Source organism: Lissotriton helveticus, chromosome 2_1 (assembly GCF_964261635.1).
Source record: "Lissotriton helveticus chromosome 2_1, aLisHel1.1, whole genome shotgun sequence".
Lineage (NCBI taxonomy): Eukaryota > Metazoa > Chordata > Amphibia > Caudata > Salamandridae > Lissotriton > Lissotriton helveticus.
The window spans coordinates 784,866,893-784,884,603 of NC_136059.1; the positions used below are offsets into that span (position 1 = coordinate 784,866,893).

The following is a 17,711-nucleotide window of genomic DNA, read 5'->3' on the forward strand; positions in this document are numbered from 1 at the left end:
AAATTCAAACTGAAAAAAACACTGAAATTCACAAGGTATGGTTAGGACCACAATCCACACTTGCACAACAGCCATGCGAACCATAGGTCTCACAACAAATGTGGCCATGCATAGAAATGGTTGGCCGTGGACCCTGGCCTCTAGCCAGTCTATGTACTCAACTCACTGCAGACAGCCAACACCTGCAGCCCATTGCCTTTGGATGTGTATAACCAGAGTCGGCTTTAGGGCGGTTCAACTGGTGCAGCCGCACCTGGCACTGACTAGGTGGGAGGCACTGTGTCTAAAAAGAACTTTTGGTTTAAAAGCAGTGAACTTCCTTGTGTATCCAGTTTTCAGGCAACAATAAAAATGTCAAAGTAAGTCTGGGGATTAATGTTTTTTCTGGTGAGAGATCGGAATTTTGTCTTGTTATAATGAATGTTGAAAAAGAAGAAGGCCTACTCATGTCAATGAAAGCACCAGCAGAGAGACATGTTCAGTGTTACATATAAAAGGAATAATACAGGCCTAAGCTGTCTTCTGTAGCAGAAAAACAAAAGAGCACAGATGGAGACTGGAACTGGGGAGAGGGAAGTAGATAAGAGCTTCAGTAGAATAGAGAAATATAATGAGGCATAGAACAAATGGAAGGTCACAGGTCCACTTGCAAGAATACGGATTTGAGAAACTATGAAGATAAGGCAGCCCAGAGGAGCAGAATAGGTGGGAGGTCAGGCTTTGCCAGGCAGCAGATGTGTAGGGAGTAGAGCATCGCTGTTCTTCAATTATGAGAAACATCAAGGACACCAGTAGTGAAGCGGTGAATTGGAAGCACTACTTATGATAACATGTGCACCTGAGACGCATTTTCATACCCAGGTGACTAGCTGTTTTTGCAGAAAGTATTACTTTTGATAACAATGTTGTGCTTAGCAGATGTTCACTGATTATGTAGATGTATGATGCATGATTATAAGACTATAAAAGAAGCTATCCATTGCATTGTAAGTTGAAGCTCAGATTTCAGTTCTTCAGCTGACTCACCTTCTGCTTGCGCTCTTGCTCGTTTTTATATTAAAGTCTGTACTCTTTTGCCAGCAGAAGTCGTGTTGTCTTTTTCTTAATTCGGCAACATTCTAGTGGCAGTTGTGGCTCATTGTGAAGTAGAGCATAGGATTAATGTGCCTGCTGCAAAGACTGTGTAGCATGCAGATCAAAGAACGGAGTGTGAATGAACTAGGAGTAGCTTTATATAAAAAAATTAAATGTTTGTCAGAGAGAGACTATGGAGAGATGAGGTGCACTGCTGGAGAGGGGTAGTAAAGGAATTTATGTAGGAGGTCACGAAGGGGTGCCAAAAAAAGACTGTCGCACTGGACCCCACCAGTGCTAAAGCCAGTCCTGTGAGTAACAGAGGTTGGACGCAGGGCGGGGCCTCCAGCCTGGCTCTACGCCCAACCCACCACAGGCTGCCTGACGGGTTGCGGGAGACCAATACTTGCAACATACAACTTTAGGCCAACTATAGTGGGGTTGACCACAGGGTCTTGCCTCCGGCTTGACCCTCCATCCAAAACTATATGGGTAGCCAACTCTTCCTGTGCATTTCCTCTGGCCCTGCACAACAAGGGTTGGTGCAGGACCTATCTTCTGACCTGGCCTTGCACCTAACTCTTCATAGGCAACCAAACCCTGTTGTGCACAGATTATGGCCTCCTTTCTGTTGAGATAATGAGATCCAGAATGGAATTTTTCCGGTGTATGGGGGATGAACAGAGTTGGGAGAAATTAATATTGATAACTGAGAGTCGCATGAATCTTTCCAGTCGTCCGAGTACACATTTAAATCTTCAGGGAAAATATTGCTCAGGGAGGAGATAGATTTTCCAGTGGGTAGCCAATAAAATTCATCCCTGAGGGTTATATAATCTCCTGATGATATGCAACATTGTAGACTAAGCGTTCATCATTTTTATTTCCACAGACAACCATTGAACATTGAGGAATCTGTCCATTTTCAGAGTCTTGCAGGATAAGAACTCATCTATTGAAGGCAGATAATAGGCCATGTTGGAGGAAAGAGTATGACCATCAGTGGCTGAGATGCCTTGCTTTGCCGAGGCTCCGTCAGGCAAAGAAGATCAAGATTATGAGACGTGGTCAGATCAGGAATTTCAAGGCTATGTTCAGCGGCCAGTCTACACTACAGGTGTGTCGGATGAGGGAGGATTGATTTGTGCAGGATACGAGGTTATGCACAGTAATGACATAGATGGCCAAGAATGATTGTCACAATCATTCAAGAAATTACTTCAAGCACATTTAATAATTCATAGTTATGGTTTAAGGCAAAATTGATACTCTTTTGGGCAATCGTCTCTAGCACCATTATTCTCCGGCATGCATTCATCAGAGGAGAGCTTCATACCACATTCCATGAGTTTGTTTCGGTCTGGGATGCAACAAGATTATGAGCTTGCTGACACCTACTGCCTCTCGATTCAAAATCTGCAGCACAAAATGCAACAAAACATTCCAGCCAGAGTCCACACCTCTCACCACAGGCCCTCGTGAAATCTGGATGTGTCTCTCAGCAAGCAAACACCCTGTGATGCATCCCCTTTGGAAAAAGCTTTATGTAAAACCTGAGACCTTATCCAATTACAAACCAATCACCAGACTGTAAGTGAAGACTGTTGAGACAGCAGTGATTGCTCAGCTCAGCTCATATGTAAAAAAGAGCAACCTCTAATAAACGTAGAATCTTGATTCCAGAATTGCAGAGAGACCTTCCTAATAAAGGATAAGGAAGAAATATCATAATTGCAACTGTTCCAAAATGAAGGTCTCTGGGATTCATCACTGTTGACTATGAAATAAGGGCAAAAGTACATCAATAAAAAAATCTGAAGTGGTTAGGAAATAAGAGCATTTTCACTAATAACACACACTGTTGCCCACTGCTGAAACCCAGATCCTTCTCAATGTCACGAGCTATGCTGATGACAGCATTAGAGCGCGGCTCCCTGGGACACGCTGTTGTAAAATAGGAGAACCTGTGAAGAATTAGTCACCTTTTAGAGAACATCGGATTCCTCATTCAGTCCCTCCCAGGACCAGAGGAGTCATTGCTTTGTGTGATTTACTGTCTCCTTTGTCTTAAGGTTTGTGTTTTCTTTTACCTTTGATGATGCCGCCAGGCCGATCCATATCGTCACATCACATCATCATATATGTTGACACTGAATGTAGCCACCCTACAGTAAATCTTACTCTTTCTACAGGTCCTGTCTTTTGTTTTCACAAGGTAAAAACCACAGAAGTCAGCGATGGTGTAGAATTAACAGTACTGATATTTCAGGAAGGGCAAGCTATGCATACTCCAGCTGCACAGCAGCAGCAATACCTAATCTTCCACCTAAAGAAAGGGCACTACTTACTGCGTTGCACGTGTTACAAGATAATATATAAACCATCTCAATTATCTCGGGAAGAACTTTCATTTTAAAACCTATTTCTTAAACGGTGCTATATTTTACAGGAGTTACTCTTTTTGATTCCCATATATAGTCAACAAGAAAACAGTCTTCAGATCCATTGTTCAACCAAGATTGTGCAAGAAGCAAAGAGAGTCGATTTACTCAAACCGCCAAAGTTTAGGAAACCATTCCAGCTGGCGAGAGCGCCAGTCGCACTGTGAGAAGCTTCCTCCTGACTGATCAACGTATACTTTAAAAACAGTGCTCAGGACTTGGCTGTGCCGGAAACCAAGTCATGCAAGAACTTGACAGTAACGTGGAACCCTCTCCAACTAGTGATCCATTGCCAAGAATGGTTCAATTGCAAACAAAAAAATCCTATCTACAGTTCTGATCGCTAATGTGCTGTTCTGCAAAGGTGGAAACAGCGGCTTGGAATGGACATCTGTGGTATCTACAGAATTTATTGTATGTTGTGGGCTTATTTTTTATGTTGGCACTCAAAATCTGGTTCAATCAACCCTAATCTATTGTTTGATAACATTACCTCTTGACACCTTGATTCTCTACCGTAATCAGCTGGAAGACACGACACAGTAAACATATCTGGAAACAGGCACCAGCTAATTTAGCAAAGGTGTCCTCTATTAGGTTACGTCAACTGATTCTCAGCAGCATGTCAATGCTCCAATGATGTTTCACCGCATGAAAGGTATGCACCATTAGCTTGGACCAAAGCCAATGGAGTTCAGGGCCAATCCGCTGATTAGGCACAGGCCTGCTTGTTACTGGAATACCTGCAAGCACTTAAAACCACATAGTGAAGCAATATAAGCATGAGAAGTGTGTTGCATTCTGCATCTATGGGATGCCACAGGGTTACAAAAGGTAGAGTGTGTGCATGCGTGCGTGTGTGTGTGTGTTATTGTGAATGTGTGTGTGTATGAGGGGAAACATCATTTACCACGAAGGCATTACCACTACTCACGTTTACCACGTGACACTTACCACGCAGGGTGCCTTCCACGCAGGGTACCTTCCACGACGTCTTTACCACGGGCTAGGGGTGAGACGTGGTATTCCTTCAAGTCGATCTGCGTGGGCATGGGGGGGCAGAGGGAGGGGGGGGGGCTCGGAGGGGGGCTCGGAGGGGGGCTGGGGGGGGTCTCCCCCCCCAAAAATAACAAGCAGGTTACTTTAACAAAAAAACGAACATAAATTTAAAAGAAAGAGGAAAGAGCCTCCCCCAAAGACGTGCCGTGTACGTCAAAAAAGCAGTCCTTTTTTTATTTTGGTATACGTGTTTTGACGCTTGTTTCAAAGGAGGATGGAAGTAAGGGCTCGTGGAGAAAGACGTGAAGGTAAGACGTTGCAACGGGTAGTAAAATGCTACGTTGTAAATACCAGCGTGGTAAAGCCACTTGCGAGGTAAAATTCGCGTGGTAAAGCCATGCGTGGTAACTGAAATCGTGGTATAATCATATATTCGTGTATGAGTGTGTGTGTCTGTGCATCTATGTTTGTGACTGACTATAGAAAAACAAAGAAGGGGCACTTTTGTGTATGGGACATCCAGATGGCCAGAAAAGGTATCACATGGGTAAGGGAGTGGGTCTAAGGGTTTGCAACTCGCCCTCTATTTTGCGTATTTGACCAAATAAAATAGAACAAAACATATCAAAAGAAAGGCAGGTTTTCAAAGAATGCAGTTCAAGATTAAAAAAAAAAATCCGATATCGTACACTGACAAAATATCGAATTTCATCTGCTGGTAACATTTTTACAAAATACCACTGTTGAATGCCATACAAAGAGCCGTGGAAGGGTGTGCATGCTGGTAGGAACATGAACAATGAGAATGAAGTGATGGATAATAAAGTAAATGTCGCACCATCAACACCAGAGGCAGGCACAGAAGGTGCTCCATGTATTCTTGTGCCAGCGTGTGTACAGGAGGGCTATGTTACCCCAGGGGTACAAAGGGCATTGTGCTGATCAATGGGCGTGAGTCATGCACCCTCCATACTACGTTCCCGACACAAGCAATGGGGGTGTGAAAGAGAAAAGAAAGCATCTCACCTCGTCCAGGAAAGTATGTTTTTACAGCTGATAGCCCTGAGAGAGAGAGAGCTAAAACAAAGAGGAGAAGAGAGCTCACAAAGACAGCATTGTCAGGTTACAAGGAGAATCAGGGGGAGAAACATGAACACACAACGCCCTCAGCTGCTTTCCTGGATTTCCCTTGACTCATATCTGCATCTAAGTGTACCCTGGAGCTTTTGAGATCAAACAGTGATTTACAACATGACATACAAAGGTCACCGCATGCAGACACCCCTTGTCTACGGAGTTGCCCTGTAAAGGGCAAACATCTCTATTTCAAGAGTGGGCACCTTGCTTTCCTCAGTAGAGGTTCCCAGAAGGATAGCTCGAATATGTTCAGTTTTATCTCCAACTCATCCATCTCCACCCCCAGGAAGTGGCATGCACTGAAATAAGGGTGACTAGTATCAACCAGTCACATAACGTAACGTGAGCCCCCCCCCCTGCAGAATGTATAAGAGGGCTCCAGGGTCTCCCATATCGCACATGCACGCTCTTGGGCGGAATGGAGCCCCTCAGATGGGTTTTACCCCCACTACCCCTCCACCACTCCCCCTCCACCCCCCCACCCGTGCCACAGGTGCTGCAGGGACATGTGTTAGGTCGCTGGGTTCAACTAAAAGGAACCCATTGGAATATGGCACCAGGCAAGCGAGGATGTAATTTCACTATTGGAACATGCTTTAGAAGCACGCATAATATCAAATACTGAATTCATCCAGAGGGAGTCTGTCCTGCCTACAGACTGACAAACAAGAGAGGATTCTCAAGACCAGAGAGTCATTTAGAAGGGTTTCACATTTCAAAGCAGCGATGAGCAGGAACACACTAGCACTTTAGACATCTATTTTTTCAAAGAAGCACAATTAAAAGTGGTGAAAACGAGAAATGTAGTACATGTGAAAAATGAGGGCTATTGTTTTTGTTTTTTTCAGCTTACTTTTCAAATTTGTAAACTTTTCTCCTTCATTTGTTCATTGAAAAAGGAGAGACCGAAGAAGTGGATGTAGCCAAATAAGTCACAGCCTCACCATCAGGTTAACACTCCTGACAAATCACGGAGTCGAGGGTGAAAAGAGCATCTTGAGACAAATGAGCGACCAAAACATGGCTAGAAGATGGCCGACCAAGTATGATCATGGATAACGTTGCCCTAAAATAGAAGGTAGCTACCAACTATGCTAGCACTCCTGAGTCAAAATAAGCAGCACATATTTAACTGACCTCAGCAGTTGGTAAGAGAACATGATTAGCTTAGGAAGCGCCAACAGAATTATCTCCCCCCCCCCGTCTGTACTAAGAACCCAGCTCTACTCAGGCAACATTGGGCAATTCTGGCAGCCATCTTACCCATTTGAACCTCCACTATAAGAACTGGGCCTGCTCTAGGACAGGATGAAGGAACTCTTCACAATGGCGTGTACAACGCTGTTCAGCAGTATGAATGGACTCTGGATTTTCTGGACATTTTTCAGTCACGTCTTAAACGTCTGTCATCAAAAGCATATTTTCCACAAGTCAACATCTCGTGCTAGATTTTAGATTTCACTGGTGGACTTTCCCTTTTCTTAGCTAGGAGAGTGAACATTTTTTTTTGGGGGGGGGGAGTGAGCCTGCCAAATCAGCAAAATATTAAACGACTTGTTTAAAGTCTTTGTATTTGTTTTATATATTAATTTTGCATAGCACACAGATATATCAAGAGATTCACTGCGCTTTACAAACATTTGTCATAGATCAAGAGTTACAACAGAGCAGCAATGAAGAACAAGTAATGTCAAATCCAATATGACAGACATTGGACGCCAGCTTTTGGCTTTGTCAATAAATGTTTTTGTTTTGTCATGCTTTTTGCAAAACGTTACTATTCGGGTATGTAAAAAAACAATGGTTAAAAGCAAAACACAGTTTTTGGTGACAGAAAGCACTCATTGCCATAGAAGTCGCTAGCACTTAAGGGAACTACCTTGAGTGCAGATGTGCTCCTTGTTAAAGGACAGAATACCGTCGCTCACAGTGAAGTTAGCCAATGGCCAAAGTGAGCCGACCCACTACCCCGTGGGGGGATTCTTGAGCATTTTCACATACGGCAATAAAAACTCTAGAACCAACCATGACTTCAGCCTGGTACATCCGATCTCGCAGTAGAGACTTCTTCCAACCATTAAACAACCTTTTTAAATATCTGAGTGGAGTGGATCACTTAGTATCAAAGCATTCCGCACTATTCTCAGAAAAGTACCTTGCTGAGCAAGTTTCCAAACACAGAGATCACTGAGAGCAGCCAGAGGTAATGTCCTGATTAAGACGAGTGCCTCAAATGGTGTTGACATATTTGCCCGACTAGCAGTGTCTCACGCAGAGAATTCTGCATGCCTCCATAATTATAGGGCATTTTCCTCCAGTAAATTACAGCAGGTTAAACCTGCCGAAATGAGCCTCGGAAAACTGTGCCTGGTATTTACATCATGCCGAGAACTCCTAAGGGCTCAGAATTCAGAAACCAGTGCAAACTGGAGTTCACGCTGGGATACGCGCCCTGCCCCGTATTCATAATCCGGCCTATGTTGTGGACATTGGCATGGGGTTAGAAAGTAAGTTGCTGAAGAGCACATGGGGAATCATCGGCAAATCTGTACTTCAAATACAAAACTCCTGCATCCAATGGCCCTTCTGCCACAATCAGGCAATACCTCATCATCCTGACTTTCAGATGCGGTTGAGAGCAACAAAATGTCAATCACTCAGAAACCTATCCGGAGATGCCACAAGTAAATGGTCTCAGCAGAAAAGTGAGGAGGTAATACCTTTCAAAAGATTACAAAATGAATAAGTGGTGGAACTCAGCATTAGCCACAAGACCCCTTCTAGGCTCACTAACAGGATGGAGCTATGCAGCTACAGTCCCATCATGCACTTCGAACCATGCAAGTCATTCACCTGTTTCTCTTCTTTCGATGCTCTCTGTTGCAATTTTCGGATTCACTGCCACTGCTGGTATTACAACGAGACCGTGATCTTCAGTGAGTAGAGACATTAAGGAGAAACAGAAAATATAACAAAAAAATTTAGTAAAAATCTTGCAATGTCTTAGAAAATAATAAATAGATCAGGCATTTAAAATGTTAAACAAGAACATATACTTTGAATATGTATGCCATTAATATAGCCTTTGCAAAATCTACACCTGCAGCACCAAACAGCGTACTTATGTACTGGTACAGCACGGCTTCACCGACAGCAGTAGGCAAACAACTAAATATTGCACTGAACGTCGCGCTTTGCTGCAATCTCAGAAGAAAGGAAATTTAAGGAAACTTGTTATAACATTCAATTTACATTGTGTTATTTTTTTATTGAAACTTATTCATTTTAATATGGAAAACATTTTAAAGTGTTGTTTTAATTCTGTTTATTTATTCAAGTGCTTGTGGATACACGTTATTTTTAGTTTTTTGTCTGGCGCATACACAAATAAATCAGAAGGTTTTCCGACGCGTGAGCTGGCCACATACAGTTGTCCATGTGATAAGCACGGATTCTCCAAATCTAGTCCACACACTTGCAGCGATTGTCCTTGTGCTTTGTTGATGGTCATTGCAAAAGCGTGTCGCACCGGAAACTGTAAACGTTGCGTACACAAATAAATCAGAAGGTTTTCCGACGCGTGAGCTGGCCACATACAGTTGTCCATGTGAGAATCACGGATTCTCCAAATCTGCTCTACACACTTGCAGCAATTGTCCTTGTGCTTTGTTGATGGTCGTTGCAAAAGCGAGTCGCACTGTAAACTGTAAACTTTCAGTATTGGAAAGATTATGAGGGCCCTGGGTGGCCGATATGTAACAATTTATTTTATTTTTTTGCCAGAAACCTTCGCTGGAGTGTACTCACCAACTTTTAACACATTTTTGTAAAAAAAAAAATTGCCAGAACCTTTTGCGGGAGTGTACTCAACAACTTCCCAAAGTTTCAGGGCGATCGGATGAACGGTGTAGTAATGCATAAAGGACAAACGGACATACTTTGGTTTTTATATATATAGATAGAAGATTGGTTGGTACACCATTGCAATAATACAGAGACAGGATGCCTTCTGGCAGTAGTGAGCAGAAGGAAGTTATACAGGACTCACAATATCTTATTACTGCATCATGGATTTCCAATCCCTTTCCATTCCAGCACCTCCCCGGTCTCACACAATTAGTTTCCAGTTTCTCCTATGGGGTCCAGATCTTTTCCCATTTTGTAGGGTATCCCTCTAATCTGGTAGACCACTTTCTCTGCCTGTTGGACCCAGTCTAGGTCGTACCAGTCTCTAATCTTTGGGGGAGTGGCAAACGCCCACATTCTCGCAATGTATTGAATGTTTAAGGCTTCTTTCAAGGACCAGAGCAAGAATTAAATGAAGATAACAACCACAAGATACAGGTTAAGAAGGCAGCACTGATTCCTTTTGACAGGCAGAGCGTTTGGTGAAATGAGCAAGCATCATTTTATTTTATGTATCAATAAATCTGAAAAAATAAAAAAAGATTGGAGGACTCTTCATATGGCTCCACTTGAAATGTTATCAATAAAACATTATCATAATCCAGTTGAAGTGTACGTAAATTCTTTATTCAAAGAAAAAGTAGCAGTCTACGAGTTTTGCGCCAGTGTATCACCCAAAGAGCTTTTTCAAGGCTGTGAAATATGTATATCTCATTAGTATGTGTTAAATGTGTGATAATTACTAACCCTTGGCAAAGCGCTACGCTCGCGTAGTTTGCCAAGTTTGCGCAACTTCGCACTACGCGAACTCCACGTAGCATAATGCAAACACGCGTATTGTAGCGCAGCAGTCAATTATTTCACTTGCTCGCGGTCCTCAACGTTAAGTTGGCGGCCGTGAGCAAGCAAAATGACATCCTGGCGAGACTTTTTCCTCGTTCGCGATCAGCAACATCAAGTTGCCAATCGTGAGCGTGGAAAATAAACCTCCCGGCAAGATTCTCAACGCGGGAAGGTCAGGTTTCCCATTGCGAGTGGTCGCGCATGCTCGCGACCGCTCGCGATGAGAAACTACCAGTCCGCGTTGAGAAAGCTGCCGCTCGAGTAAAAATCTACTCAAGCGGCAGATAACTACAGCTCGCACTGTGCAAGATGCCGTTTTCAATGATTGGACAGTGCCGGATGCTTGTCCGCACTGTGCAATCATTGAAAACGGCATCTTGCACAGTGCGAACATGCTACTAAGCAGTTCGCGTAGTGCTACGCGTAGCTCGCATAGTGTAAAGTGCACTTTGCGTAGCTACGCGTAGTGCTACTTCGCGAACTACGCTCAAGTTTAATAATTACTACAACCTGTGAGGTTAATGTCCGAATGGTGCCCAAAATTGTGTGCGATTTAACTGAAACGGGCACGGCAGTTCCACCACAGTAAAATATAAGCAACAGGCTTGTGGACAACAACTTAAAAGGTCCTAAACTTAATAGGAGCAAACTTAAGGAAAGCAGTTCAAATAGAACATCAAGTGTGCTATTCTTTAGTTGGAGGGAATACATAAACTCCATGGGGGAAAAGATAAACCCGACCCGATTAGTTACCCACAGGTATGAGATCAAGGATCCATTACAAAGTACAACGTATAGGTGTAGGTGAATGGTGTTAAAGCTTCCCACTGCACATCAATAATCAACATTTAAATGTATATGCTTTGCACAGGACAGAGGTGTGACTGCTTGTTAATGTTGTTGGTACCCATATATGCTGAAGATTCTTCGAATATAGTCAGAGTCAAACATTGTATGTAAATAGATGTAGTCAATAGTGTGGAATAGTCAATTTGTATATAGCAGACAAAATAATGCAGAATGGTAATAGATGACAACATAATGGTAGATTCCAGAGTATAGTAACCTTTCAGTTCATCTTGTTGTAAGTGAAATAGCTCATGACTGTCTTATCTGGAAGTACAATAAAACTGAGGTTCAGCCATGGACTTAACCAGATTAATATAGTAATGTTGGTACAACATCACAAGTCAGACAAAAGCTCTCATGGTCACTGTTTATGTCATGAAGGCTCCATGTTTCACTTAATAGTTGTCACACACAAATGGTTGAGCCTGATCAAACACAGGAAGCCATCCCGAATGTTGCCAAGTATGTTTGAGGTTGGCATTTATAAGGTGAGAAAGTGAAACGTTGGTTGCCATCTTGGGTGATAGGGCACCCTGATAGTGAAACCTGAGTATAAAGTAACACGTATCACGTTGGAGTATAAAACAGTAGGCAATAGGCCTTTAGAGGCAATGATCTGGAAACATCAAGAGGTTTACTCTGATTGAGTGCTAGTGATTGGGAACAAATGTATATGGGAAATATAATGTAAAATGGTAGACAAATCAAACCTGCATTGACAACCATAATAAGGATGATTGATTCCAGCATGATCACGCCTTGAGAATGCCAGAGTCCAGTGTGGAGCAAAAAAGGACGGTGGCTTGAGTCGCTTGATTACCAAGATCATAAACTGTGGTTGGATGCAACAACTATGGCTCGGTCTACCTTATCCTTTATTGAAGTCTACAGATGGCTGAAAGGGAGAGGTCACTGGTTGGTGATTTAGAAGCAATAAATGTGTGCTACTGTATTCTTGTTGCATGTGATGGCCTGGAGAATGGAAAAGTTGACCAGTTGCAATATAAGCAAATTGTCTTAGTTTTGTTGATGGCCTCAGGTCAAGTAATTTAATATCGATTCCAATGTAAATAAGTGAGTAAAAAGAACCTCATGTTTCACGATAAATGTTAGTCCATCCAAGCTATTCAGTCTTCGGACAGTCAATATGCAAAGTCAATGACAAGGCAGAGTATAGTGCATAAGGAAACAGCTGATATTTTAATTAAGCGGAGTGTTGTTGAAGTTTGATGAGACCAGGCTTGTGCAATGCCCAAACAAGTTCAATATTTAAAGAGTCATTTTATGGTACTAGTTCAGAATTGATTACAATATGTACCAAAATGGTCAATATAATCATGTATACATTTCTGCAGCTTTGTTGAGGCCAAACTAGACGATCTCTATTTGGATCATTTGATGACGCTCACATTTCTATAAAGGAAGTGCTCTATTTGTTCTGGGTCTTAATATCTTTACTTGCGCTGTTTCATGAAAAAAAGTTTATATTTATGTATATAATATTTGATATTTGATTACAGTGGGATGGTCAGAGGAAAAGAACTGTATATCTTCCAGGTCTCACAACAATTGTCAGCCATTTACAAAATGCAGCATCAATTGACAGAGTGAAGCAGATGACCGACATGGGAAAATAGATCAGATATCCGAACAATACAGAAGAGAAACTAAAATTACTGACTGGTGATTTCCAAGTAAAGCTTGCAGCAGACTTCAAAGTGTCTCTAAAGATGCTAGAGATGACATCTGTGGCGTATGATACAGTGTAATGCAAAAACACAATGGCTAGTTTCTCTTCAAGTCTTTTCTCATACAAAAAGAAACATTATAGCATACCCTTGCTACAAATGTACCTCACACTCACTAGATTCATTCAATGTAACCTATTTTTCCAACACCCTACTTAAATCCTTACACATGTGTTCTATGTCATTGGAAGTTAGTTTTTTTGGGAGAATGGATTACTTAAGCTACCTTTGCCACGGTTTCAGCGATGCTCCATAAAGTGAAAATCTATGACGACTACAAATATATCAATTACTATCCTTAACAAATACCATCCATTAAAGTGAGATGGTGGGACCCAGTATACTTAGGTGATAGGCATATTTTCGTATAAGGTGGAGGAATCAACATTGCAATTGATGATTAGATTTATGATTAGATGAAAACCCTAGCGTGATAAATTGTGCATGTGACTAATGAACGTTATAATTCATATGCTTGTGTAACACATTGATATAAATGTGCTCTGTAACAATGACTATGTATACATGTGTTTATGAGTTTGTTTATGTTGGCTGACTTCTGTAGGCCTAATGTGTATTTCTCCCTGCTGCTCTCACAATAGATTTGCTAGTAGAATTCATGCATATGTAGAATTTGTTCTTTCTCAGGTTTCTAGTTGCAGGTGGAGAAATGCATCTTTGTTAGTTAGAATAATGTCTTTGTTTTAGGAGTTAGGCTTAGGGGGAGAAGATACACTGAACGTCGATGCTGATAAGCTAGGATGGTGTTCTTTCTCACCGGAGGGAGACTGGGAATCAAGGTCATCGAGCCAAGACCTTTGAGCATCGCTGCCACATGGAAAGTTGCCTACGAGGAGGTGTCTGGATGGGGTGATGTTGCACAGCATTATGGGAAGTCTGGTACCCATTCTTGATTGGAGTTAGGGACAGAGTCTGGGGACTTCTGCCTTGCCTTGAGAAGAGAGAGCATCTTAGAACGAGCTCTGTAGCGCCATGCTACTTGACCCATCAAACGTGAATGGTCTTCCTAGGAAGCCTTCACGTGCTGACACCTTTTTCAGAACTTGCCTTTGGGAATGCTAAATTGGAATGTCACTTTAGCGATAGTGTAGGGACAGACTAATGCTTTTTACCTACGAACCTCCAATGAAGGGGACTCTTGACATCGGAGCTGTTATATTCTGCATAACTGAAGACTGGGTGTTTAGAGAGATTCGGGGGCGCTCATGTAAGGTTTACACACAGTTTAACACAAACCCACAATATCCTCCCATTCACTATGTATCGCCGTGCCTTCAGAAAAGGAGAGTGTACACCCAATCCCTCCTAAGGGATCAATCTAAAAGACTGAATACAAATTATAACAATTTTCCAAAGCACAGGCTACAAATAAACTGACAGTACAGAAAAATATACAAGTTGATCTTCAGATTATTATGCTTTTCTTGTTTCTTTATTTCGTTTCACTTGATCAGTGTTCTTCCACTCCCTTATGCCAACACGTTTCGTCGTTATGGGGTGTGAACCCACGACTTCCTCAGGGCTTATGTTTCCTGTATGTTTCAAAATTCTGTCCCTCACAGTCGCTGAAGTTATTTTGTTTGCTCCAGGGTAAATGATCCCTTTCCTATTTAAAAAAACTTTATCCAGTATCCAATATTTCAACATATAAATGCGCCGATAAGAATCAGACAAAAGTCCACTTCCAATCGCTCTCCCGGTGGTCTCCCAACGTTCAATTATTCAACATATGCATTAACATAGCTTCCAATATATCCAAAAGAAATAACGGTCCTCCTCTATCGGTGTCTTTGGATACCACAAGACGCCGATAGAGGAGGATCACAGGTCGCCTATATTGCAGGGACTGGAGGATTGCTAGGCGGAAGGATTGATTCAGCAGGGACCGTTATTTCTTTTGGATATATTGGAAGCTATGTTAGCCTCTGTGGATGACATATTTTACAGCATCCTGCCCATCATGTATTGTCAGAGCAAGATCATGCTGACCAAGTCATATAAGGCTTGCATATATCAGCCTAATAGGTAACGTTTATTGACACAGGGCTAAACTGGCAGAAGAAAATATTGCGCAACAACATCATCCGTTCTGTTGAATTCTCGATCCAAGAGATTAGTCGGGAAAAGTATTAGAGTCAAGCTTTTTAGCCAAACTTGTACAATGAAACTGTCCAAGATAGGGTGCCTGGTGAGGAAATTTGGATCACGAGGCACAGGCCTGTATCGTAGAGCTACTTGCCACCTAACGCTCTTGACACAGCTTGAATCCTGTTTCACAAAATTCGAGTATATCGAAAAAAATGTGAGGTCTCTAGGGGCAGAAGTAGGTAACGACCCGAGAGGTGTGCTTTGATGAAGGTGAGACTACAAGACCCTCTCCCCCTGTTGTTGACCATGAGGCAATAGTATTGCCTAACTAGAAATACGGAGTATCATTAAGTAACCGTATGTATTTGGTATATACACATTAGGTGTGCACTTCACTGTATCCTCATTATAGGGTTAATTAGGAGTGGTACGCATGGGGCTGGACCCCGTGTAGTCCTGATGAAGAGCTTGTAGGGGACAGCTCGAAACATGTTGACACAGACGCAATAATAGGGGAACCAGACTCATTGGTGGTCAGGTTTCTCCCTGGTATTAACCCCTGATGTTAACCATACCAGCTAGGGGCATGAATAAAATAGTAGCTCACTAGTTAGGTATTTTTAAGACTTATTTTTCTTTCCACTCCACATCACTGCACCTCACATAGCGCATAACCAAGTGCTCCTACGTAGTTCGCAAGTTGCAGCACGCCTCAATCCATAGAGGATTGAGAGGAACCCCAATGATGAAGCATGCCATCTAGGGGAAACCCTGGTGGGTGACGGGTCTCTAGATAAAGTCTTTTTTTCTAGGAAGGTGATTACAACAAACTTTCGTTGAATCCTAGTTCCCCCAAAGGTTAGTTTTTTTTTCGATATACTCAAATTTTGTGTAACTATATACAGTAGGGATGGTAAACCTAGCCTCAACCTCTACCTCCCACGTTTTTTTCGTTGTTTACAGCTTGAATCCTGTCGTCTTTGGTGTGGACATCGTTCCCTAGCACAGTGATAAGTTTTTGGAGTTGTTGGAAGACTAACACAGTTCGAGAGTGTTGCACAATATCTGCCCTGGAAGAGGCTGAAAGAAAAGAACTGATGTTTGCGTGCATGTGGTGCTTTTATGCAGCTCCTCAGCATCACGTCTGGGGTGGTACGAAGCCAGTGTAGACTCACATGATGCCACATAGTGCATGAGGGAGCATTCATGAATAATCCTCTATATTCAGTCTGGGCTGGAGGGATATTTTAAAGGTGATGAATCTGCGGTTATAAGTATCCATCAGAAGTGCCTGATTTCTTGCTCACATTCACTACAAAAAGGGAACTGTTTTAGACATTGCTAGGTGTTACATATAAAGCAAGCTGAGAACCAGTGGCACATGCAATCTAAATATGTATGAATATTCTAAAAGTATGGTAATTACTTTCTTAGCAATGGCTTAAGTAGCTAATTAAATATAGCTTCTCGAATCCTCATACAATTTATTTTACTAAATCAATATATGGTTCTAAACAATATAAGCATTATAATCTCACCAGATCACAACCTACAGCCTCTTCCATACTATATAACTAAATTACATACCTCCTTCTTTGTTTTAGATCGGAGGACTCTTCACTGTTTTGACCTTTCCTAAAAAAAAAGACCAAGAAAATCATTTTAGTGTTAAATCAAACTTACCAGCGGCAAATGACAAGCTCATAAAATCAGATCAAACTCCAATTCCTCTAAATAAGAAATAATATTATTCTGCGTATGCACATATTTTGAAGTAAGGATTTTTGCTCAATATGGGTCTGATGTTAAATAAAATATGTTTGTGGTCGCAAAGAATAATATTTGCAAAATTACAGACATTGGCTTTGCAACTACAAACAGTTACGTCACAGTGTATTAAGTTAGTTGAGTTGGAAAAGAATGCCTGGTTCACAAAACAACTTTTGAAACTCATTCACAATTGCACATAAGACAGGGTGTGAAATGAGTGACCCCCTATGTTTGCACGTCACAATGTAAGACGTCAGGGATTAGAGAATACAGGTGAAGTGGAAAACCACTGGGTACCACTGACCCCCGACTGGGGTGGTACCAATGCACAAAGATGAAGCTGTGTCCATGAGACGCCCCCCTTTTAGGTTTAAATCTTTTTTATTGAAATTTCAACATGCAAAAGCCATCGCTGCGGAATATATGCAACATCATGGGCGATGCAAGCCCAGAGTAGCAGGTATAATGATGGAATGAATTACAAAGGAATAAAGAAAGAAAGGAAACTTATACTACCCTCCCAAGCCACCCCCCTCCTCGACCCCTGTCTACTGAGATATCTATTATCCTTAGGCATGCCTACACCGTGTCTCGTGATTGTGAGCCCTGAACAGCTGTTGTGTGTGGTGCAGAGAGGCGCAGAAGATGTAAGTATCTTGAGCAAGTTATTTCATGGAACTCTGAGGCAAGAAGAGACAAAAAGGGTTGCCAAAGGTCCCCAAAAGCTGGACCTTTCCCTGGTAGTGTAAGGGTTAGCTTTTCCATTCCCAAAACATGCCACAAGCGCTGCAGCCACCCAGAGAAGCTGGGGATTCGAGGGGTTCCCCAATGGATC

The 17,711-nt window shown here is 42.1% G+C and overlaps 1 protein-coding gene across 4 annotated transcripts in view; it reads right to left on the bottom strand.

Moving 5' to 3' along the window:
* EPB41L4A (erythrocyte membrane protein band 4.1 like 4A) overlaps positions 1-17,711 on the bottom strand; it is a 782,364-nt gene that overhangs the window by 44,943 nt on the left and 719,710 nt on the right. For 3 of the 4 annotated variants that reach the window (XM_078675502.1, XM_078675501.1, XM_078675498.1), the window contains 3 exons: positions 16,694-16,741; positions 8,505-8,582; positions 5,541-5,591 (listed from right to left, as the gene is read on the bottom strand). In XM_078675502.1, coding sequence (XP_078531628.1) covers positions 5,541-5,591; positions 8,505-8,582; positions 16,694-16,741 — 177 coding nt within the window. The remainder of the gene's footprint in view (positions 1-5,540; positions 5,592-8,504; positions 8,583-16,693; positions 16,742-17,711) is intronic. The other variant, XM_078675499.1, reaches the window with a different exon arrangement.